A 25,299-nucleotide genomic window follows, 5' to 3' on the forward strand; every position below is an offset into this window, starting at 1 on the left:
GGACGGCCAAGAATCCTGCTGACTGCGCCAGTGTAACAAAGGCGCTATATGGGCGCCTGACCCGACACAGACTGACAAAGGAGGCACGCAAAAATGAAACAAAATGATTTTATTTTCTTCACCTGTGGGCTACATCTTCCCCGTGTCTCACAGGCACAACACAGTCCTAAAACATACAAGTGAACACAAAAGCACAAACACTCCTCCTTTCCTCCACTCCCCGTGGCAGCTTTGCCTCCCTCTACCTGAAGTGGTGGCTGCTGGACCTTTTTATAGATCACCCAGACGTGCTCCAGATGCTTGATTGCCTAGTTCCAGCTGCACTTATGGGTGTTGTGAAAACACTGCCCATAAGGGCTCAGGAGTCCCAGCTGCAGCACCCCCTGGCGGCACTTGTGGGACCCAACAGGGCTGCACCAAACTCCAATTCCCATGGAGCCCTGCAGGAGACCAAGGCACCGCTCTAACCTAGGGGGGTTGCCATCTAGCATCCAGGGGGAGATATTGAATAGTCCATGGCTGCTCCCCCTAAACATATATCCACCACAGTATATATACTGTATATATAACATATTATATATAATATATAACATATATATATATATGTGGGCGGCACGGTGGTGCAGTGGGTAGTGCTGCTGCCTTGCAGTTAGGAGACCTGGGGACCTGGGTTCGCTTCCCGGGTCCTCATTGCGTGGAGTTTGCATGTTCTCCCCGTGTCTGCGTGGGTTTCCTCCCAGTACTCTGGTTTCCTCCCACAGTCCAAAGACATGCTGGTTAGGTGGATTGGCGATTCTACCTTGGCCCTAGTGTGTGTGTGTGTGTGCCCTGTGGTGTGCTGGCGCCCTGCCCAGGGTTTGTTTCCTGCCTTGCGCCCTGTGTTGGCTGAGATTGGCTCCAGCAGACCCCCATGACCCTGTAGTTAGGTTATAGCGGGTTGGATAATGGATGTATATATATATATATATATATATATCTATATATTATGACAGATGGCCGGGGCCCATAATCGGCTGGGACACCCCTTTGGCACTGAATCCGGGGAAGCTGCCATGAGAGGCTCATTACGTTCCCCGGGTGGTTTCAGGACTACAATCATGGAACACCGGAGCTCATGACTTTTGAGCTCTGTGGCCACCACCAGGAGGAACTGAACAATTTAACGAGCCCGTTTGAGCTGTGATGCAGCCACACCTGGAAGTGCAGCCTAATTAGGCTAATTACCACCTGAAGCACTTCCGGGTGGGCTATAAGAGGAGCCTGCAGCCACCACTCAAGGGGACAGGGTCGGGAGGAGGGAGACAAAGCTGCCGTGAGGAGTGAAGGAAAGGAGGAGTGTTTTGTGGTGGTGTTTTATTTGGTGTGTCTTTTGGGACTGTGTTGTTCCTGTGGGACATGGGGAAGACATGCCCCACAGGTGAAGAAAATAAAATGTTTGTTCATTTTACATGTGCCTCACGATGTCAGTCTGTGTCGGGTCAACACTTACATAGAGTAGCAGCTTTGCCACAATATCTCACAATATAGTATATCACAATATAGTGCCTTTCACATCTATCTATCTATCTATCTATCTATCTATCTATCTATCTATCTATCTATCTATCTATCTATCTATCTATCTATCTATCTATCTATCTATAGTGGCTTTCACATCTATCTATCTATCTATCTATCTATCTATCTATCTATCTATCTATCTATCTATCTATCTATCTATCTATCTATCTATCTATCTATCTATCTATCTATCTATCTATCTATCTATCTATCTATCTATCTATCTATCTATCTATCTATCTATGTGAGTGTGTTTGAATTCACAGGCAGAAAAGCAAACAACTAACAAGCAACATCCCTGAAGAAAACAAACCTCTGGGGAGTCCACCAGAAAGTCGTAGGCAGAACCAACTGAGACTTCAAAACATTTCTCTTCCAGTTGTTCTGCCTTTCCCGTCGTGTTTTCTTAAATGAAAACACGTATGTTGAGGTTTTTTGAAGTCAAGGGTTCTGAATTTGCGATTAGTTTACACAGAGAAAGTGTTGTGAAAAGGCTGAATTACTTGGCCCTCTTTTCTGTCTGTCATGCCCTTTTGTTTGGCATGGGCGCCGCCAACTTGTGGAGCGTTGGTTGCTGTGAACCACGACGTGAGCGGCTGTGGCGTCACGGGGCTGTGAGTATAAAGTCGGGCTGCTTGTATAACTGGAATCTGTATGAACAAATTCTGATTCAAAGGCAAGTCGTAACAGAATGGTCTTTTATTTTACCTCGCATTAAATTCCGTGTTGTGTTTCTTCAGACACGCTGTGCTGCATTACTTCTGTATTCTGCATGTGTTTCGCACAATACTTCCACAATCAGCATTTATATCATTTTTAATTAATAATAATAATAATATACTTTCCATTTATATAGCCCTTTTCTCACTGCTCAAACTGTGTGTGACACCCACCTGGATGATGTGATGGCAGCCATTTTTGCACCATCACACAAGAGCTATTAGATGGTGAAGCGGGGAGAGAGAGAGAGAGAGAGAGAGAGAGACCATTATAGACATGAGGTGATCAGGGGGCTGGAATGACCAGGACATCAGTTTAGTCAGGACATCAGGATACTCCCTGCTCTTTACAAGGGATGCCCAAGGATCTTTGATCACCACAGAGAGTCAGGACCTCATCTGAAGTCTCATCTGAAGGATGATGCCATTTTTACAGCACAGTATCCCCGTCACTGCACTGGTGGTATGGTGATCCACACTCGGACCCCAGGGTAAGCACCCCCATGCTGGCCTCACCAACACCTCTTCCAGCAGCACCTCAAGCATTTCCTAGATGGTCTCCCATCCAAGTATTGGCAGGGCCTGAACAGGTTTAGATTCAGGTTGGTGACCTCTTCTGGAGAGCCTGTGCGATGGCTGCTGGTTATAGTCTTCCTGTTTCAGCTTCCACCCCCTGCTCCTTGGCTCCATTCTCACTCTCTTCCTCTTTATCACCTTGAAATTCATCCTGCACACCACCAATCGGTGCTGTCTAGCTCCGCTATTCCCCTGCCAGCACCTTACAGTCACTAATCTCTTTCACACTGCATCTCCTACATAGGACATACTGTAGTCTACTCCAGTCTTCCTCCACTTTTATACGTCACCCTGTGTTCCTCCTTCTTCTTAAAATATTCACCACCGCCATCCTTTCTGCAAAGTCAACCATCATCTGCCCTTCAACATTTCTCTCCTTAACACCATACTTGCCCATCACCTCCTCATTACCGCTGTTCCCTTCACCAACGTGGGGCATTAGGATCCACACACACAGACCAGAGGGTAGTAAAAGTAAAGATCGCAGTAGTGCAAGCAAATGGAAATTATTACTCCTCAAAAGGGAAAATAATCACCACGGACCAGGTGTCACTGAAAAAAAAGCAGGACAAAGCGAGGTCAGAAATAAAAGACAAAGAGTAGAAAACAAAGTAAAACGTCATAAAGAGATTAAAAAACAAAGGGGGCCAAACACATGCAGAGCAGGTTAGAGATCATGAAAACTGGAATTCAAAAGACTCAAAAAAAAACGTAGGCGCGAAAAACACAGATACAGAATATAAAAGCAGAGAAAAACAACAGTGTGAAAACAAAGAAAGTAAAGATCGTATTAGCGCAAACAAAGAGAAATTATTACTCAGAGAAATAATGGAAAGGCGAATAGAGATTGAATATATGGATAAAGGTGATATGTCAGAAGTATGTAAATACAGGGTGGTCCAGATCTAATTATGCAATTTTCATTACGCTATAACTTAAGTTTATTACATAGAGAATTCACAACTGAATGGAGGACTAGTGGGACATTACATGGAAAATCAGTGAATTAATTCAATATAAGTCCATTTTCATTTATTATAAGATATTTTGAACAATTCGTTTGTCTTGCATTGTTTTCCTGCATTGCATTAAAAGTTGCACAATTAGATCTGGACCACCCTATTTTGTAAGGCTTTGCGGTTTAGTCAAAGTCAAAGTCATAGTGGACTTTATTGTCATCTTAACCATATACAAGTATACAGATAGACGAAATTGCGAAGCTCAGGGTCCACAGTGTAACAACATGATGTGCAAATAATAAATTAAAAATAGAATTAAAATTTATATTTAAAAATTAAAACACAAATAAGAAAAGACGTTGTGCAAAGACAAGACAAAGAAGTAGCAGCAATATTGACGTGTAAGATATCCATCCATCCATTTTCCAACCCACTGAATCCGAACACAGGGTAACGGGGGTCTGCTGGAGCCAATCCCAGCCAACACAGGGCACAAGGCAGGAACCAATCACGGGCAGGGTGCCAACCCACCGCAGGACACACACAAACACACCCACACACAAAGCACACACTAGGGCCAATTTAGGATCGCCAATGTGTAAGATATGTAATATAATAAATAAACAATAAATAATAGATATCTGCGGTGGGTTGGCACCCTGCCCGGGATTGGTTCCTGCCTTGTACCCTGTGTTGGCTGGGATTGGCTCTAGCAGACCCCCGTGACCCTGTGTTCGGATTCAGCGGGTTGGAAAATGGATGGATGGATGGATAATAGATACAGATAATACAGAAATGATCAGTGTATGACAATTGTTGTCTAAGACAAGAAAACAATGACAGGTCAGAACGTTTCACAGCAGAAGGATAACAAGAGTGTCCAAATCCTTAAAGGTTAGTATGAGACTTTCAGTTCTTCTCTACCTGCACACTCGTCTTTGCAGGACAGTGGCTCACATGTATAAAAGTTCTGTTTTTAGAGGTGGTAGAGGCCGTGTGGAAGGTCCTAGGGGGCAGCCTGGTGTTAAGGAGTCTAACAGCTTGGGGGTAAAAACTCTCCTGCAGCCTGGCAGATCTGGCTCTGATGCTGCAGTGTCTTCTCTTGGATGGCAGAAGTGTGAAAAGTCCATGTGAGGGGTGTAAGGGGTCCTGCACAATGCTAACACTGCGTTTGTAAAATATGTCCTGTAGTGAAGGGAGAGGCACCCCAATAATGTTCTCTGCTGTCTTCACTATCCTTTGCAGGCGCTTGCGGTCGGATATGTTGCAGTTGCCATACCAGACAGTGATGCAGCTGGTCAGAACACTCTCAATGGTGCCTCTGTAGAACATGGTGAGGATGGAAGGGGGAAGACTTGCTCACTTCAGCCGCCTCAGGAAGTGTAGTCTCTGCTGGGCTTTCTTGATTAGTGATGGGGTGTTATGCGTCCATGTAAGTTCCTCAGTTATGTGCACACCGAGGAACTTGGTACTCCTAACAGTCTCCACATCTAAACCGTTGATGCTGAGTGGGATGTGGGCAGGATGTGATTTTCTGAAGTCCACGATTATCTCTATTATCTTGTCGACATTGAGAGATAGATTGTTGTCTTCACACCATGCGGATAGCCGTTCCACCTCAACTCTGTATGCTGTCTCATCATCCCTGCTTATCAGTCCCAGCACCGTCGTGTCATCCACAAACTTAATGATGTGGTTGGTGTTGTGCGTGGCTCTGCAGTCGTGAGTCAGCAGGGTGAACAGCAGTGGACTAAGCACACAGCCCTGCGGCGCTCCAGTGCTCAGTGTGATGATGCTGGAAGTGTTGCAGCCCATCTGAACTGACTGGGGCCTCTCTGTCAAGAAGTCCAGGATCCAATTGCAGAGGGTGGTGTTCAGGCCCAAACTGCTCAGTTTTACAACCAGCTTTGGAGGGATGATTGTGTTGAAGACAGAGCTGAAGTCTATGAATAGCATCCTGACATATGTGTCTTTGTTATCCAGATGTGTCAGGGAGAGGTGAAGGGCAGAGCATATCGCATCCTCAGTTGACCTCAGTTTAAGTCAAGAGCATTTCAAAAATGGGGTTTACCTCACATGCATTTATTGGTTACTTTGCAAAAAAAATGATTAAGTGCTGATGATGAAGATCGCTTTGTCTGTGGTGAAATTCCAAACAGAGAAACCTATCCTGAATTATGGTACAAAGTCATTAAACACGTGTCTCGCTCATTTTAAAGATTCAGCATGTTGGGACTCGAAAGATTCCAAATATTGTTTTTAACGAAGTTCTGAAATAAAAGTGAAACTAATGAAATAGCAACAATTCAAAGAAAAAAAAAATCTTAAAAGTGTGTATCTGGAAAACCAAACACGGGGGTTGGTGAGCGAAGCGAGCAGGGGGGCGAAGCCCCCCTAGTATTAATAAAAAAAAAAGAAATGAAACAAACGCCACACAATATAGATCACGCCCCAACCAGCCCCGACATAACACTCAATCCCAAAAGTGACTGGCAGAATGTAATAATATGACAATGCAGCAAAAACTTAATACACAACACGAACCCTCCCATAACCCCACACTGAACATGAAATCAATGAGATGCACAGAAAACACGAAACGCAAATAAACGTCCAGAAGATTAAATGGGAAATGAATAACATTTGTAAACCTGGCTCAGCTGGAAAAAGTGTCCTACAGCAATTCTATATGGATGAGAACGATGGGTTGCTCCTCTCCCCAAGCAACAAGAAACAGTCTCACCGTGCTTATCCTTGGTACGTCGGCATAGTCCAGAACCCTGCGGTTTTGCATTGCAAAGGTGAAGTTGTCAGGTGTTGAAAGTGGCAAGTAGAAAAAGACTGGATATACTGTACTCACGTATAAGTCGGGTCTTGAAACCCGAAAAATCGATCATAAAATCAGACCATGACTTATATGCCCGTTCAAAAATATGACATTTAAAACCTTTCGGTGATATGATTTTCCGATGCTGGCCATGAGGCAGTGCCAGTTCGCAGGTATTTTTCTTAGTACAGTGGAACCTCGGTTCACAAACGTCTCTGAACAGGTACAAATCGGGATACGACCAAAAAGTTCGCCAAACTTTTGCATCTGTTCACAACCACACACTCGGTATACGAACAAGCCAGTTTCCCTTTCGGTTTGTGCGCACCAATGATTTCCGCACGTGGTCAGTCTCTCCCTGTGCAGAGAGAGAGAGAGAGAGAGAGAGAGACACACACATGTGCATGCGCGCGCACACGAAAGAGACATGCGCGCGCGCGAGAGAGAGAGAGACACACACACACACACACACACACGCGAGAGAGAGAGCAAGACAGAGAAGGCTGGCAGTCATAAGGCAGAGAAGGCAGTTAAAGAATGCACCAGGCTTGTTTTTAAAGAGACTGATTCCAGCATTGTTTTAACCTCGTTGTATTTAATGAAGACTTTTTTCTATTGGATTTTAACCTCCACTTCACTTCTGGTTACAGCGATCGGTTCGTAGCGTGCATTGTTGCAATGTTACTTTTCTTGGTTGTTTATTAAATTACGGATTTTTCAAATCTTCATTTTTTTTCCCTGTGCTTAAAACTCATGAAAAAATAGTGTTTCATAGCGCTATAGCGCAAACTCTTGCAATGTTAGTTGTTCAAGGTTTTCTCAGTGTTATTCAATGTTTTTACATTTAGTTTACTATTACGCTGTGCATTCTATGGTGTAATTAAATATATCTGTGCTTAAAAATCTTTAAAAAAAATATTTACATACAGTTTGTATGGTCTGGAACGGATTAATTGTATTCACATACAATGTATGGGGGAAATTACTTCGGGTCACGACCAAATCGGGTTACGACCAGAGTTTTGGAACGAATTACGGTCGTGACCCGAGGTTCCACTGTACATCTTCTTGCCTCCTCCAATCTCGCATCAGTTTCTCAGACACATCGAATTTTGCTGCAGCAGCGCAGTTGCCAATTTCTTTTGCCCACTTCAACGACTTTTAATTTAAAACCAGCTTCATATTTTCTTCTGATCGAACGCTCCATCGTAGATAAGGAATGCTCTTACGATAAAGGTGTATGAGGGTGTGAGATACAAAAAAAACAAATCAGTGTAAACGTCACTTTGGAATAGTTTGGGTATTACTGTGTGGTCACGTAAGCACAATACATAGAAAATAAAGGCCGCGTGCTCAGTGGTTCCCCTCTCAGGTGCGTGTTAGCATATCGTAATCCCGAGTTTTCAGCATTCAACTTATATGAGGGCGAACTTATACACTAGTATATACGGTAGTATATATCTGGATCGCTGCTTTCTTCTGGCTCTGCAATGAATTGCCAGTATATATACAGTGGTGTGAAAAACTATTTGCCCCCTTCCTGATTTCTTATTCTTTTGCATGTTTGTCACACAAAATGTTTCTGATCATCAAACACATTTAACCATTAGTCAAATATAACACAAGTAAACACAAAATGCAGTTTGTAAATGGTGGTGTTTATTATTTAGGGAGAAAAAAAAATCCAAACCTACATGGCCCTGTGTGAAAAAGTAATTGCCCCCTGAACCTAATAACTGGTTGGGCCACCCTTAGCAGCAATAACTGCAATCAAGCGTTTGCGATAACTTGCAATGAGTCTTTTACAGCGCTTTGGAGGAATTTTGGCCCACTCATCTTTGCAAAATTGTTGTAATTCAGCTTTATTTGAGGGTTTTCTAGCATGAACCGCCTTTTTAAGGTCATGCCATAGCATCTCAATTGCATTCAGGTCAGGACTTTGACTAGGCCACTCCAAAGTCTTCATTTTGTTTTTCTTCAGCCATTCAGAGGTGGATTTGCTGGTGTGTTTTGGGTCATTGTCCTGTTGCAGCACCCAAGATCGCTTCAGCTTGAGTTGACGAACAGATGGCCGGACATTCTCCTTCAGGATTTTTTGGTAGACAGTAGAATTCATGGTTCCATCTATCACAGCAAGCCTTCCAGGTCCTGAAGCAGCAAAACAACCCCAGACCATCACACTACCACCACCATATTTTACTGTTGGTATGATGTTCTTTTTCTGAAATGCTGTGTTCCTTTTACGCCAGATGTAACGGGACATTTGCCTTCCAAAAAGTTCAACTTTTGACTCATCAGTCCACAAGGTATTTTCCCAAAAGTCTTGGCAATCATTGAGATGTTTCTTAGCAAAATTGAGACGAGCCCTAATGTTCTTTTTGCTTAACAGTGGTTTGCGTCTTGGAAATCTGCCATGCAGGCCGTTTTTGCCCAGTCTCTTTCTTATGGTGGAGTCGTGAACACTGACCTTAATTGAGGCAAGTGAGGCCTGCAGTTCTTTAGACGTTGTCCTGGGGTCTTTTGTGACCTCTCGGATGAGTCGTCTCTGCGCTCTTGGGGTAATTTTGGTCGGCCGGCCACTCCTGGGAAGGTTCACCACTGTTCCATGTTTTTGCCATTTGTGGATAATGGATCTCACTGTGGTTCGCTGGAGTCCCAAAGCTTTAGAAATGGCTTTATAAACCTTTACCAGACTGATAGATCTCAATTACTTCTGTTCTCATTTGTTACTGAATTTCTTTGGATCTTGGCATGATGTCTAGCTTTTGAGGTGCTTTTGGTCTACTTCTCTGTGTCAGGCAGCTCCTATTTAAGTGATTTCTTGATTGAAACAGGTGTGGCAGTAATCAGGCCTGGGGGTGGCTACGGAAATTGAACTCAGGTGTGATACACCACAGTTAGGTTATTTTTTAACAAGGGGACAATTACTTTTTCACACAGGCCATGTAGGTTTGGATTTTTTTTCTCCCTAAATAATAAACACCATCATTTAAAAACTGCATTTTGTGTTTACTTGTGTTATATTTGACTAATGGTTAAATGTGTTTGATGATCAGAAACATTTTGTGTGACAAACATGCAAAAGAATAAGAAATCAGGAAGGGGGCAAATAGTTTTTCACACCACTGTATATATATAGTATTTATTTAGTATGTATATAGTATATAGGAGCTGGTGGTGGATTTTAGGAGGCCCAGGCCCCTCATGGACCTCATGATCATCAGAGGTGACTGTGTGCAGAGGGTGCAGACCTATAAATACCTGGGAGTACAGATGGATGATAAACTGGACTGGACTGCCAATACTGATGCTCTGTGTAAGAAAGGACAGAGCCGACTATACTTCCTTAGAAAGCTGGCATCCTTCAACATCTGCAATAAGATGCTGCAGATGTTCTATCAGACAGTTGTGGCGAGCACCCTCTTCTACGTGGTGGTGTGCTGGGGAGGCAGCATAAAGAAGAAGGACACCTCACGCCTGGACAAACTGGTGAGGAAGGCAGGCTCTAATTGTAGGCACAGAGCTGGACAGTCTGACATCCGTGGCAGAGCGACGGGCGCTGAGCAGACTCCTGTCAATCATGGAGACTCCACTGCATCCACTGAACAGGATCATCTCCAGACAGAGGAGCAGCTTCAGTGACAGACTGTTGTCACCGTCCTGCTCCACTGACAGACTGAGGAGATCGTTCCTCTATCACACTATGCGGGGGGGGGGTAAACGTTAACATTATACAAAGTTACTGTCTGTTATACCTGCATTGTTATCACTCTTTAATTTAATATTTTCATTATCAGTATGCTGCTGCTGGAGTATGTGAATTTCCCCTTGGGATTAATAAAGTACCTATCTATCAACAACCATAACAACAACATTTATTTCTATAGCACATTTTCATACAAAAAGTAGCTCAAAGTTCTTTACATAATGAAGAAAAGAAAAATAAAAGACAAAATAAGAAATTAAAATAAGACAACATTAGTTAACATAGAAAAGGAGTAAGGTCCGATAGCCAGGGTGGACAGAAAAAAACAAAAAAAAAAACTCCAGAAAGCTGGAGAAAAAAATAAAATCTGTAGGGGTTCCAGGCCACGAGACCACCCAGTCCCCTCTGGGCATTCTACCTAACATAAATGAAAATAGTCCTCTTTGTAGTTAGGGTTCTCACGGAGTCACTTGATGCTGATGGTCATACAGACTTCTGGGTTTTAATCCATCCATCATTGTTGGAACATCACAGTGCTTTGAGTAGATGGTGGTGGCGCAATCTATCTATCTATCTATCTATCTATCTATCTATCTATCTATCTATCTATCTATCTATCTATCTATCTATCTATCTATCTATCTATCTATCTATCTATCTATCTATCTAGTAGAACGGGATTTCTTTTTTTTTTTTTTTTTTCTTTTTGTCCCCCTGTTTAAATAGTGAATGACCCAGATGCAGGTGATAAGATTGACAGGACAAATTATCATGAGGGACCACAGTTCCACGGTGTTATCTTTCCCCCTTTGTTTCCCATACATACAGTATTTACACTGACACACGAAGACCATGTAAACAGGACAATGCTATGAAAGACGCGACTTAGCACAATACATTTAATCCATCCATCCACGATCCAGCCTGCTATATCCTAACTACAGGGTCACGGGGGGTCTGCTGGAGCCAATCCCAGCCAACACAGGGCACAAGGCAGGAACAAATCTCCAGGCAGGGCAATCACACACACCCACACATCAAGCACACACAAGCGACAATTTCGGATCATCAATGCACCTAACCTGCATGCCTGGACTGTGGGAGGAAACCCATGCAGACACAGGGAGAACATGCAAACTCCACGCAGGGAGGACCCGTGAAGTGAACCACAATACATTTAAGACGATGTTAATCATGTAGCACTGCTACAAAGTCAGTCATGGTGCTTGTGTGTGTGTGTGTGTCATAATCCAGCCTTGACCACACTGCTCCACTTTTTGGGTAACAAGCGTGTCAATAACAGACTTCAATCAGGTCTCCAGCATTATATGTTTCTTGTTCTGCTCCTGATCTCGTTCAGTTTCATTCACACCTGAGATCTTTGATTTGCTGTTGCTTCATATTGTGACGCGTCTCGCTTGTGCATGGGCTGCAGGGGAGGTGGATGTGGAGGAGAAAAGGGACATCTGGGCATCTGTGCTTAGACTGATGCCCGCCAATCGACCCATAACTGGATAAGTGGCATTAAATAGACATGACGGATGATTGGTGGCCCTGATTGTCTGGTGTGTAAGACGGGAGGTTCAGATTAATCATTTACATTACAGGATAATCTGGGAAGATAACTGTTAAAGACATCATTGATCATTGTGCTTGACTCGGGCCCCAAAGCAGCCTGATTATCCTGCAGTGTGTGCCTGCAATTCGAAGAAAATGGATATGCCCCCCCCAATCCCCTCCCCCCCCCCCCCCCCCCCCCCCCCCCAGCCAGAAGCACATTCCTCCTCCTCCTCCATCTCTGCGACATCAGGCTTCGTTGAATTAGTGTCAATGCTGTCATGTTATGGAGCCACGCCAACCCACATACGGTCTGAGCCAAGCACATCGGGCATCAGCCTCACGTGAAAGGCTTTAGGAAGACGGGCAGCCGAACCGGGGGAATTAGAGGAAGAGGAATGGCCGAGGCCGATGAGAAGAGATGGCTGCCACCTCAAGAGTGACATTGGTTTGTCTCACCTGGCTGCGTTATTTGTTTGAGTCTTGCTGACTTAACAGCATCATGTGAGCCACTCCCTTGTCAGAATTAGAACAAGAGAATTGTTTTATAATTTAAAACCAACAAATTATTATTATGCCTCCCAAAACACCACCCTTGTCGAGAGGTTTACTTACCTCAGCAGTGACATTCACGTCTCTGGTGACTCTTCCTATGAAGTCAGTAGATGGACTGGGAGAGCATGGGGGGGTCATGAGCTCACTGGAAAAGGGTGTGTGGCGCTCCTGATATTGGCAAAAGGACGAAGGTCCAAGTCTTTAGAGTCCTGGTGCTTCCTGTTTGCGAGACATGGATGCTCTCAAGTGACCTGAGATGAAGACGGGACTCCTGTGTCTCTTCGTGGAATCCTTGGTTACCGCTGGTTTGACTTTGTGTTGCTCACGGAGTCAAAAATGAGGCACATGACCTGCATTGTGAGGGAGGGTCAGTTAAGGCACTGCGGCCATGGGGTGCGACTACCCGAGGGTGATCTGGCTCATTGTTGAGGACCCGAGTGGCTGGGCCAGGCCAAGGGGATGCCCATGTAACACCTGGCTGTGGCAGATAGAGGATCATTTCTGTAGGACAGGACTGGACCGCGTGTCTGCATGGGGGCCGGTTGCCAATCAGGATCCCTTGCTGTTTCGTCATTTGGTGGGTGCAACAACGTGCAACACCAGTGTATGCTCCTCAACCTGACCTGAATTTTCATCTGCAGGTTTTCAAGGTATCTCTTCCATCTGTTCTTGATCTTGTCATGCTCACTCAAGGCCACACTTAACATCCTTGCCAGCCTTCTTCCTAGTCTTCACTATTCTCATTTGTCTCCAGTTTTCTTCATACAACTCCTCCAAAGTCTGTTCCTTGGCTCTTGCCACTGCCTTCTTTGTCTCCTTGTTTGTCTGCCTATACGTTTATCTATCTTCCTCCCTCCCTGATTGGTACCGGGTCCTCTTGGTCTCCTTCTTAGCCTTCATCACATTCTGCACCACTCTCTGTGTCCCCAGGTGGGCTCCTTCCTGTCGTCCTTCCCAACACCTCTTCACGTACTCTGTACAAGTTTGCTATTCTTCTCCCACCATTCCTCCACACTCTCAAATGATTGCACTTCATCTAAAACCTTTTCCCTACACCTGTTCTCAAGCCCTTCCTCTTTTAATCTCCACCATTTTATCACTCATGCTGGTTGCTCTGGTTTGATTCACCTGCTGATTCTGATCTCCCGGTCCATCACCACCACACTAGGCTGCACCATCATACAGTCATATGAAAAGTTTGGGAGCCCCTCTCAGCCTGCATAATATTTGACTCTCCTTTCAAACAATAAATATAACAGTGGTATGTCTTTCATTTCCTAGGAACATCTGAGTACTGCGGTGTTTTCCGAACAAAGACTTTTAGTGACGCAGTATTTAGTTGTATGAAATTAAATCAAATGTGAAAAACTGGCTGTGCACAAATGTGGGTCCCCTTGTCATTGTGCTGATTTGAATGCCTGTCACTGCTCAATGCTGATTACTTGGTTGATGAGCTCATTAAGCCTTGAACTTCATAGACAGGTGTGTCCATCATGAGATATAAAGGGATTTAAGGTGGTCAATTACAAGTTGGGCTTCCTTCCCTTTGACTCTCCTCTGAAGAGTGACAGCATGGGATCCTCAAAGCAACTCTCCAAAGATCTGAACACAAAGATTGTTGAGTCTCCTGGTTTAGGGGAAGGCTACAAAAAGCCATCTCAGAGGTTTAAACTGTCAGTTTCTGTAACTGTAAGGAATGGAATCAGGAAATGGAAGGCCACAGGCACAGTTGCTGTTACCCAGCAGGTCTGGCAGGAAAATACAGGAGCGGCATATGAGCAGGACTGTGAGAATGGTTATAGACAATCCACAGATCACCTCCAAAGACCTGCAAGAACATCTTGCTGCAGATGGTGTATCTGTACATCGTTCTACAATTCAGCACAATTTGCACAAAGAACATCTGTATGGCAGGGTGATGAGAAAGAAGCCCTTTCTGCACTCTCGCCACAAACAGAGTCGCTTGTTGTATGCCAATTCTCATTTAGACAAGCCAGATTCATTTTGGAACAAAGTGCTTTGGACTGATGAGACAAAAATTGAGTTATTTGGTCAAAACAAAAAGCACTTTGCATGGCAGAAGAACCATGAAAAACACCTGCTACCTCCTGTCAAATTTGGTGGAGGTTCCATCATGCTGTGGGGTGGGCTGTGTGGCTAGTTCAGGGACTGGGGCCCTTGTTAAAGTCGAAGGTTGGATGAATTCAACCCAATATCAACAAATTCTTCAGGATAAGTTTAAGCATCAGTCGGAAAGTTGAAGTTACGCAGGGGTTGGATATTCCAACAAGACAATGACCCAAAACACAGTTGGAAATCTACAAAGGCATTCATGCAGAGGGAGAAGTACAATGTTCTGGAAGGGCCATCACAGTCCCCTGACTTGAATGTCATTGAAAATCTATGGGATGATTTGAAGCAGGCTGTCCATCACATTGAACTGAACTGGAGAGATTTTGTATGAAGAATGGTGAACAATACCTCCATCCAGAATCAGACACTCATCAGAGGCTATAGGAGGACAGCGTCTAGAGGCTGTTAGATTAGCAAAAGGAGGCTCAATTAAGTATTGATGTCATGTCTCTGTTGGGGTGCCCACATTTATGCACCTGTCTAATTTTGTTATGATGCATATTGCATATTTTCTGTTAATCAATAAACTTAATGTCACTGCTGAAATCCTACTGTGTCCATAAGGCATGTCAGATATTAAAAGGAAGTTGCTCAGCCAATGAGAAACAAAAATCCAAAGAATTAAGAGGGGTTCCCAAACTTTTTCATATGACTGTATGACCTCACAATTCTTTGTCTCTTTCAAATGAGATCTTCTAGCCCAGGGGTGTCAAACTCAAGGCCTGGAGGGCCTCAGCGGCTGCAGGTTTTCATTGTAGCCCTTTTCCTAATTAGTGACCAGTTTTCACTGCTAATTAATTTCTTTTCTGTTCATTTTAGTCGCCCAGTTTCTAAGGATTCAGTCCTTTGAATTATTCATCCATCCATCCATTTCCTAACCCGCTGAATCCGAATACAGGGTCACGGGGGTCTGCTGGAGCCAATCCCAGCCAACACAGGGTGCAAAGCAGGGAACCAATCCCAGGCAGGGCGCCAACCCACCGCAGCCTTTGAATTATTTTCTTCATTAAATGACAGCCAAACAGAAGTGAGACGTGAAACGAGCCAACAGATGACCAGCTAAATTGGGGCTTCAGACTCTAACCAATTTCACTCTGACCAGTTTCTTAATGAGAAGCTTACTCTTGTTGTTAATTAAATCTGTTATGTAATTCAGTGGCCTGTTGCTGCTCTCATGATAGATAGATAGATAGATAGATAGATAGATAGATAGATAGATAGATAGATAGATAGATAGATAGATAGATAGATAGATAGATAGATAGATAGATAGATAGATAGATAGATAGATAGATAGATAGATAGATAGATAGATAGATAGATAGATAGATAGATAGATACTTTATTAATCCCAATGGGAAATTCACAATTCTACCACAGCAGACATTTCCAAAACTGTTGATTTTTCTGTTTTCTGTAAGAAAACCATCAAAATATTTTGGTGACCTGAGAGATCAACTTTACAGAGACCGTTGCCTTTCTTTATTTCCGGATACAGTGATTCCCCCGCCTGTCACGGAAGTTACGTTCCAGACATATCAGCGATAGGTGAAAATCCGCGATATTGAAAGACCACATAAATAAATATTTTTTTATAGTTTAAGCCTTAAGATACCCATCCCACGTGCTTTAAACACACTTAAACTTGTAATGGCGAACGACGTCCGCGTAATGAGTTTTACCTTCTGAATGGTCAAGATCTTCCACTGGCGCTTAGGTTCACTACTTTGAGTAGTGAGAAAAGCGCTACATAAAAGCAAAGAATTATTATTATTATTACAACCAGAAGGCTTAGAAGATGCAGGACGCTTGGGAGCCATCGTAGGGCTTAAAACAAAACGAAAAGTTCACAAAAAGTTTGCTCACAACAATCGGACCACAAGCAAGGTGCGCGATACGCAGAGAACTGAGATGGACCCACGCTCGCAGCTCTTGCGGGATTACACCACGTTAGCAGCAGCCAATCAGAGCCCAAGAGAATGAAAATCCCTCTCTGATTGGGTGAGTCTCCTCTTTCAGCCAATAACGGGCCTTGAATGAAATCATCTGGGTACTGTAACGCGAAACTCTTTGTCTACCATAGTGACTGCTGAAAACCGTATGCTTTGTTATGAATTGGCTGCAAAGTACACTACAGGTGGGATGTACTTGTTGAATTTTTCCGCGATATAGCAGGGGATCACTTTATTGTGTGATGGGCACAGGTGAGCAGGTCATGTGGCAGCTTGTTTTGTATCTCATTATTATTAGGCTGCTAATTAAGGGAAATGAAACAACTAAGGGAAGTAAGGAGACGTGGGTTCGCTTCCCGGGTCCTGCCTGTGTGGAGTTTGCATGTTCTCCCTGTGTCTGCGTGGGTTTCCTCCCACAGTCCAAAGACATGCAGGTGAGGTGCATTGGCGATTCTAAATTGTCCCTTGTGTGTGGATGTGTGTGTGTGTGCCCTGTGGTGGGCTGGCGCCCTGCCCTGGATTTGTTCCTGCCTAGCACCCTGTGCTGGCTGGGATTGGCTCCAGCAGACCCCCGTGACCCTGTGTTAGGATATAGCAGGTTGGAGAATAACTGACTGACTGAAACAACTAAGGGGCCTGAGTCAAGTTAATTCGAATCTATTTTATGGTATCTTTGACATCTTTTATAAAGTGCTCTTCCCATCAGTCTGTCATATTTATCTTTTCCATGTTAAAGTCCTTTTCATTTCTGTCTATCTGTTGTTTTTATAGTGCCTTTCCTGTTTACCAATGTATTTCCCATTTTTTTTATGTCTATTTTAACAGCATCTTTCACATCAGTCTGTCTGTCTATATTTATAGTGCCTTTCATATCGGTCTCTTATACAGATACAGATGGCCTCAGCTGTTGATCTCTCAATAATGATGGTCAGCATTTTGTGTGCCAGTTTGACGGGAGGCCACCCTGGGTGCCCACCTCCTGCTCCCTCTCATACCATCTGCCTTCCGGGGTCTTCTTCACAGCAGTGTCTCCTGATGGCTGGGCATTCACAATTCAGGCTGCAGTCCTGGCATTACATGGCAGTCGTGTCAGTTTTCAGTGCCAGGGCTTATTTGTCTTGGCTCTTCTAAACTCTAGTAGTCCTTACTGCCAAGGCTGACTTTGCCTTTAAAACCCGTGCAGAGACGCACAGCAGAAGCTCTTCATGTGCTGCCCACCAGGGCTTCCTCCTCACACAGCGAGATGCCAGACTTTTGGCATCCAGGCGTTGGAAATCCAACTGCTCCACATTCTCTGGCAATGGCTGCCTGCTGACCTTTAGTAAGCGGGTGGTCAGAGGGCACAATGGATGGCAGAAGAGTCACCCGAGAAAAGAGGGCATCTACATCTGCCTTGGCACGTTAACCATGGTGTGTGTTGACAACGATGTTTAAAGGGGACTGGAACATGGCAAGGAAACAGCAAAGGAGCCACTTGGTTATGCAAACAGTTAAGCGTGTCTGCATCCCATAAACCAGAGGTGGGCCACATAGACATCTGTAAGGTCTCTAGCGGGCCGCATCTGACAAAAAAATCTAAACTTGCTAAATAATGAATGTTATTTTCACGGAAAAATATATTTATTAGTCATATACAGCTTTGGTACGCAAAGAAAGCAGCAAATAAAATGAGCTTATTGCTGCAATTCGCTTTCTGATCCATTACGTCCAGACTTACTGTGCTTAGTTTAAAATGTCTCTTCAAACTGAACTCCTTAAAAATGCAAGACTTTCATGGCATATTAGGCGCAGTGCTTTACTTTCAACATTTGGAGTAAAAAAAAAAATACTTATTAAAAACACCGCATTCATGTTTAATTGTACATTTTTACACAGAAGCACACATTGTTAGGGATAACAAAATTTGAAATATAACACAGCGATCGCACGACGACATCCGAATTAATCCGAGCAAATCCGAACTATGCGCACGATCGCATCACGTGAGCAAACAATGTGTCACGTGATCTGACAGAGCGCCCGCGGTCTTCCCGACTGCGCACAATCTAAACGTCAGTGAGCGCATAAGGTTACTTGCACGCAGTACGAAGTCCGCCTTCGTAAACCCAGGCTTCTGCTTGTACACATGCCACGATATAAACGAGCTCGCTCATTTATTCACATGTTCCAAAAACACGCACGGATTATGATGTATTTAATTTGTCATTTTTGTTAATAAAATCACGAAAGCATAGGGTTGCCAGATTAGAAAATCAGAATAACGGGACACTCTTTAAAATCTCTCTCTATATTACCATATATATTCCACACAGCCTCAACCACCTCTAAAAACAGAAGTTTTATACATGAAAACCACTGTCCTGCAAAGATGAGTGTGCAGGTAGAAAAGAACTGAAAATCTCATACTGACCTTTAAGTATTTTGACACTCTTGTTATCCTTCTGGGCGGCACAGTGGCGCAGTGGGTAGCGCTGAGCCCAAGAGAATGAAATCCCTCTCTGATTGGTTGAGTCTCCTCTTTCAGCCAATAACGGGCCTTGAATGAAATCATCTGGGTACTGTAATGCGAAACTCTTTGTCTACCGTAGTGACTGCTGAAAACTGTATGCTTTGTTATGAATTGGCTGCAAAGTACACTACAGGTGGGATGTACTTATTGAATTTTTCTGCGATATAGCGGGGGGGATCACTGTATTGTGTGATGGGCCCAGGTGAGCAGGTCATGTGGCGGCTTGTTTTGTGTCTCATTATTATTAGGCTGCTAATTAAGGGAAATGAAACAACTAAGGGCAGTAAGGAGATGTGGGTTCGCTTCCCGGGTCCTCCCTGCGTGGTGTTTGCATGTTCTCCCCGTGTCTGCGTGGGTTTCCTCCCACAGTCCAAGGACATGCAGGTTAGGTGGATTGGCCATTCTAAATTGGCCCTAGTGTGTGCTTGGTGTGTGTGTGGGTGTGTTTGTGTGTGTCCTGCGGTGGGTTGGCACCCTGCCCTGGATTGGTTCCTGCCTTGTGCCCTGTGTTGGCTGGGATTGGTTCCAGCAGACCCCCGTGACTCTGTGTTCGGATTCAGTGGGTTGGAAAATGGATGGATGGTATCCTTCTGCTGTGAAACATTCTGACCTGTCATTGTTTACACACGTCTTAAACAACTATTACCATACACTGATAATTTCTGGATTATCAATATCTATTATTTATTTATTATATTACATATCTTACACATCAATACTGCTGCTACTTCTTTGTCCTGTCTTTGCACAATGTCTTGTTTGTGTTTTAATTTTTAATTTTTAAATTTTAAATTTTAATTCTATTTTTAATTTATTATTTGCACGTCATGTTGTTACACTGTGAACCCTGAGCTTCGCAATTTTGTCTATCTATATACTTGTATATGGTTGAGATGACAATAAAGTTCACTTTGACTTTGACAATATATATAAATTTATACATGCCTCCTACACACCCAGACCAATATCTTAATACATAATTTGCCTGCCTCCTCACTCACTCACGTCCGTCCAAAGCTGAATGCGCAGTCGCCTTCTGTGCAGCTGCCCGAAAAACCTTACGAGACCGACATCCAACCCCAACATTGCGGCGGATTTACGGCCGCAAAAATTCAAAGAGAAAGGCGACTTCGATTAAAGCTCTAGAGGCCTGAAAGACAATTTCGACTACAGCTCCAGGCCTAATTACGCATTCTGATTCAATTACGCATTCATTTAATACACCTATATCAGGTTTGTGGTGCTTATACTTATTACTATTCCATATTGTACTGGAACATTCATCATTCAATATTATACTATAGGCCTGGAAAATTAATCAACTAACAGTACAATCCTGTACAGTAATGAGTAAAGCAGATACAATCATTACAAAATAACTTCTTCGTTACTTATCATTTGTTCTTCATACACTGCTGACACAAACTTGTGCCCGTTTCATCTTACGTTGATGAAACGGGCTCTTTGTCTAGTATTATATAAAAGTATTGACATAAGTTGAAAACATAAAGCAAGGATTTTAATAGGTTATGAGGTAAACAAAAGTAAAATCATTTGAAAATTATTTATTACAAGCTAGTGGGTAGCGCTGCTGCCTTGCAATTGGGAGACCTGGGGACCTGGGTTCGCTTCCCTGGTCCTCCCTGCGTGGAGTTTGCATGTTCTCCCCGTGTCTGCGTGGGTTTCCTCCGGGCGCTCCGGTTTCCTCCCACAGTCCAAAGACATGCAGGTTAGGTGGATTGGCGATCCTAAATTGGCCCTAGTGTGTGTTTGTGTGTGTCCTGCGGTGGGTTGGCACCCTGCCCGGGATTGGTTCCTGCCTTGTGCCCTGTGTTGGCTGGGATTGGCTCCTGCAGACCCCCGTGACCCTGTGTTCGGATTCAGCGGGTTGGACAATGGATGGATGGATGGATACAGGCAATTAGAAAAAAAGTGGTCCGTGGCAAGTAGTAACAAGACACTTTATGGAGACTGTAGGTTGCAATGCCGATACAGAACTGCACAGCAGCGCGGCTGGAGAGCCAAACGGTAAGAGTGTCGCCGTCCTCAGCCAACCACTGCAACTGAACAAGCTACAAACAGGCAGCAAACACTCGCTTCCTCGTTACATTTGAGTTATTTTCATTAAGAGAATCTGAGAAAAGAAAGTATAATTACTTATAAAGTTACAAGTAAGTACCGTAGTTTGAAAATGAACTAAAAACGGAACATGTGGGTGTCCCTGAAAGGTCAGTACGGGACAGGGGACAAAATGATCAAATATGGGACATGTCCCGTATATAAGGAACGTCTGGCAACCCTACGAAGCAGGGACGTGTGGTCAGGTGAGGCAGAGCCATCAAAAAAAGTAAAAAAAAAACTAATAATGATAACATAAAATAAATGTGTCCACTGGTCTGTGCTATAATTATTTTTTTTCTGTATGACTCCAATAATTTTGATCATTTTTGTAGTCAAAATCACTGAATTTGCTCATTTCCTGTTCAAATACAGGGACAGAAACGTGAGGTGCGGCAGCGACGAGTGTCACCTCACCTCGGACTGCGCTCTCCCTCACACACTGACGGGACTGATGCGAGCAATTGTCGCGTACCTGTCACTGTCTCTCTGTATGTCGCCAATATCACGTTTACAGACACGTCTATTATACACCCTGACTCTCCACAGTCTGGCTAATATCTTTATTGAATGTGTGTGACATATTTAGTCTTGATGATCGGACATAAAACCGCAGTGTAAAGGCACAAGGCGAGGCAGACAGTACCGTGCCGCCCTGAAGGGGGCGCATGTGAGCCCAACAAGGTGCTCGTCGCTGCTGTTCTTCTACACAGAGATGCCAATAAGTTAGCGATATCAGAAAGTCAAGTGCACTGCAGCGGGCCGTTTATTTTAATTTCTTGTTACGACTGACTGCCAAAATGGAAGATTAAGACTTTTAAAACTAAAGAAAAGTAAGGAGGACTTTTACATCAAAGCGATGGAGATTTTTGTAGAGAAGGATAGACGCATGGACTTAAAGGTAAAACCATAAACGGTTTTCAATTTTACAAAAAAATGGGATAAGACTAATAAAAGAAAAATACAATATTTAAAAATTAAATTTTGACCTTAAATAAAATATTCTTGTTATTCTTGTTGAACAGTGTGTATTAAAATTGATCAGAATTAAAAGCTTTTAAAAACAACTAAATATTTCAATTAAGGTCAGAATTGAAATTCGTTTTTTTTTTTTTTGTACACCAGTCTATACTTTCATTTGTATTAATGAGTGTGAATTGTGGAATTGCATCGGCAAGTTTAGAACACATGGAGGGTGAGGAGCAAATGCGCTCCCTCCGCTCTCTCTCTCCCCGCTATAAATGTAACGTTCTTTCCGAGTCAAATATGCGCCTCACCTGTGTGTGTGTAAAGAATGCTGATGAGATATGAAACATCACCAGTAGTCAATGTGCCAATTGAATAGTGAATCAGCTGCTCTTTAGGGTTCATATATTTGTAAATCTGACTCTGAAGGACTCCCCAGCCATGAACCTCACCGCACGTCACGGCTAAAGCCCTAACGCACCTGACCGCTCGGTGTTTGTCCTAACACTGCGCAATCAGCCGCCGGCTTCGTGCGCTTTGACGTCTGCGCTCCGCCGCTTCACCCGTATACCTGAGTGGGCGGGGCCCACTGCGCTGACGCCCTCATTCCTGCCGCTAGAAAGATGCCAGCGCATTGCGGGTTAGTGTTGAATGAGTGTGAATTGTGGAATTGCAACGTCAAATTTAGAACACATGGAGGGTGAGGAGCAAATGCGCTCACTCTCGCCCAGGGCCGCTACTGGCCAAATGGGTGCCCTAAGTAGAAATTTACTTTTGTGCCCCCTCCCCCAAATATTAGTTAGGCAGCCGTAACAGAGGTGAGGGCGCGCGCGTCATCACGTGTGCTTAGCCTACTCTGCGTTCACCATAAAATGCAATATATACGTTTATATTTTTGTTTATTTGTATATGTATATTATTAATATTAATTTATTATTATAATATATAAAAACGATTTTTTGGCGGCACGGTGGCACAGTGGGTAGCGCTGCTGCCTCGCAGTTGGGAGATCTGGGGACCTGGGTTCGATTCCCGGGTCCTCCCTGCGTGGAGTTTGCATGTTCTCCCCGTGTCTGCGTGGGTTTCCTCCCACATTCCAAAGACATGCAGGTTAGGTGGATTGGCGATTCTAAATTGTCCCTAGTGTGTGCTTGGTGTGTGGGTGTGTTTGTGTGTGTCCTGCGGTGGGTTGGCACCCTGCCCAGGATTGTTTCCTGCCTTGTGCCCTGTGTTGGCTGGGATTGGCTCCAGCAGACCCCCGTGACCCTGTGTTCGGATTCAGCGGGTTGGAAAATGGATGGATGGATGGAAAAACGATTTTTTTGAGCAGCTGGGATGGTGCCCCCCTGGGAGTTGGTGCCCTACGCAGACTGCGTACTCTGCGTATAGGGAGCGGCGGTACTGCTCTCGCCGCTATACATGTAACGTTCTTTCTGAGCCAAATATGCGCCTTACCTGTGTGTGTGTAAAGAATGAGATATGAAACATCACCAGTAGTCAATGTGCCAATTAAGTAGTGAATCAGCGACTCTTTGGGGTTCATATATTTGTAAATCTGATTCTGAAGGAGTCACCAGCCGTGAACCTCACCGCACGTCACGAAAGTTTTAAACGTGGGTGGGCCGCCCAGATTGACGTCGCTGTCATTTTTGTTACCAAAATCACAAAGGGGTTACATTTATTGTGCGGACCACACAAATTGACGTCGCCCACCTGTGTCCTAAACAATGTCTCAGAAAAAAGACACCTCAGACGGGTCACAGAGGAGCCATCAAGGGGGTGACGGCCATACAGCCCACCAATCGCTTCTTGTAGATGGCCTCCTACAGGGGTCCAATGTGGAGGTTTTATTTATTGTGTGTAATTATTAGAGCTATGCAGACACAGGGAGAGCGGCCCACCCCCTCAAACCTTGACACTTCAAGTCTTCTTTTATCTTTTTCAGTTCTGCGGCTGCTGAAGGACGGCGCGGACCCCAGCACGTTAACTTCAACTGGAGGCACACTGCTCCACTTGGTAAGAGACTGGCTGCTTTATACCACTTTGGTGGGTTGGGGGAAGCTGGGTGATTAAAAAGATAAATGATCAATGAAGTGCTGCTCATGTCCAACGGTGCCACTGTGCCAACCAATGTTTTTACTAGACAGACGGCACGGCACCCGGAGCAGATGTTTCAGAGGTATCTGACTAAAGAGTGAGCTGGTAGCCATCACACACAGCAATGCAAAGTACATCCAGTCTGTCGCTTTGACAGCCAACACCCACGGACATTTCTGGAAAGCAGAGAGCCCACCTTCAGCTTTGCCAGTGCTGCACTGTTTTTACTATATTGTGTTGTCATCTACTCTAAGCTTTGGTCGATTTTCTTTGTTCTTCTCAGTGTTGGTGCTCCAGGTACAGTAGATTGCATCCTGCTCATTTTTTAAAATTTTCTCCTGGAAGACATTTAAGGGTACGATACACAAATAGAGGTAGATTCACTGTAAAAGGCATTATAAAATGCATAGATAGAAAGGGGTTTATAAAAGATAGTTATAGTGAAAGGCACTATATCACACCAACTGTTGGATGGCAGTGATATAACAACCCAACAGACACATGTCCTAAATGACCTTTAGAAGCGGATGGTCAGAGGGCACAATGGATGGCAGAAGAGTCACCGAGAAAAGAGGACATCTACATCTGCCTTGGCACATTAACTGTGGTGTGTGTTGACAACGATGACCCCTTGCAGAGATTATATTTATATGACTTGTATAAGGTCTTAATGAGATGTAAACAATCCATTTATCTTTAGCTCCCAGTTTGCAGTGCAGTGTGTCCATCCAGTTGCTGTGTCTCTGTTATAAAGGAAGTGCTAATTTATGTGATGCGCCATCAGTTGGAGAGCACTGATTCATAAAAGCAGAGCAAACTTTTATGATGCACCATCTGTTGGAAAGCAGAGATTTTTAAAAGTAGTGATATTTTGTGTGATATGCCATCTGTGGGAGAGCATAGATTCATAAAAGTAGTGCTAATTTTTATGAGACACCATTTGTTGGAGAGCGGTGCCATAGTTACTGGACACGCAGACACTTGTCCTTTTATTATAGTGGATACCCATTCCAGAGCATGTAGTTATATGAATAGTATAAGTTTTAATGAGATGTAAACAATCTA

General features: G+C 43.9%; 1 protein-coding gene across 2 annotated transcripts in view; it reads left to right on the forward strand.

The window, feature by feature from the left end:
* myo16 (myosin XVI) overlaps positions 1-25,299 on the forward strand; it is a 774,098-nt gene that overhangs the window by 220,757 nt on the left and 528,042 nt on the right. For both annotated transcript variants that reach the window (XM_051926297.1, XM_051926296.1), the window contains exon 3: positions 24,083-24,153. In XM_051926297.1, coding sequence (XP_051782257.1) covers positions 24,083-24,153 — 71 coding nt within the window. The remainder of the gene's footprint in view (positions 1-24,082; positions 24,154-25,299) is intronic.

This window comes from Erpetoichthys calabaricus, chromosome 4 (genome assembly GCF_900747795.2).
Source record: "Erpetoichthys calabaricus chromosome 4, fErpCal1.3, whole genome shotgun sequence".
NCBI classification, from domain to species: domain Eukaryota; kingdom Metazoa; phylum Chordata; class Cladistia; order Polypteriformes; family Polypteridae; genus Erpetoichthys; species Erpetoichthys calabaricus.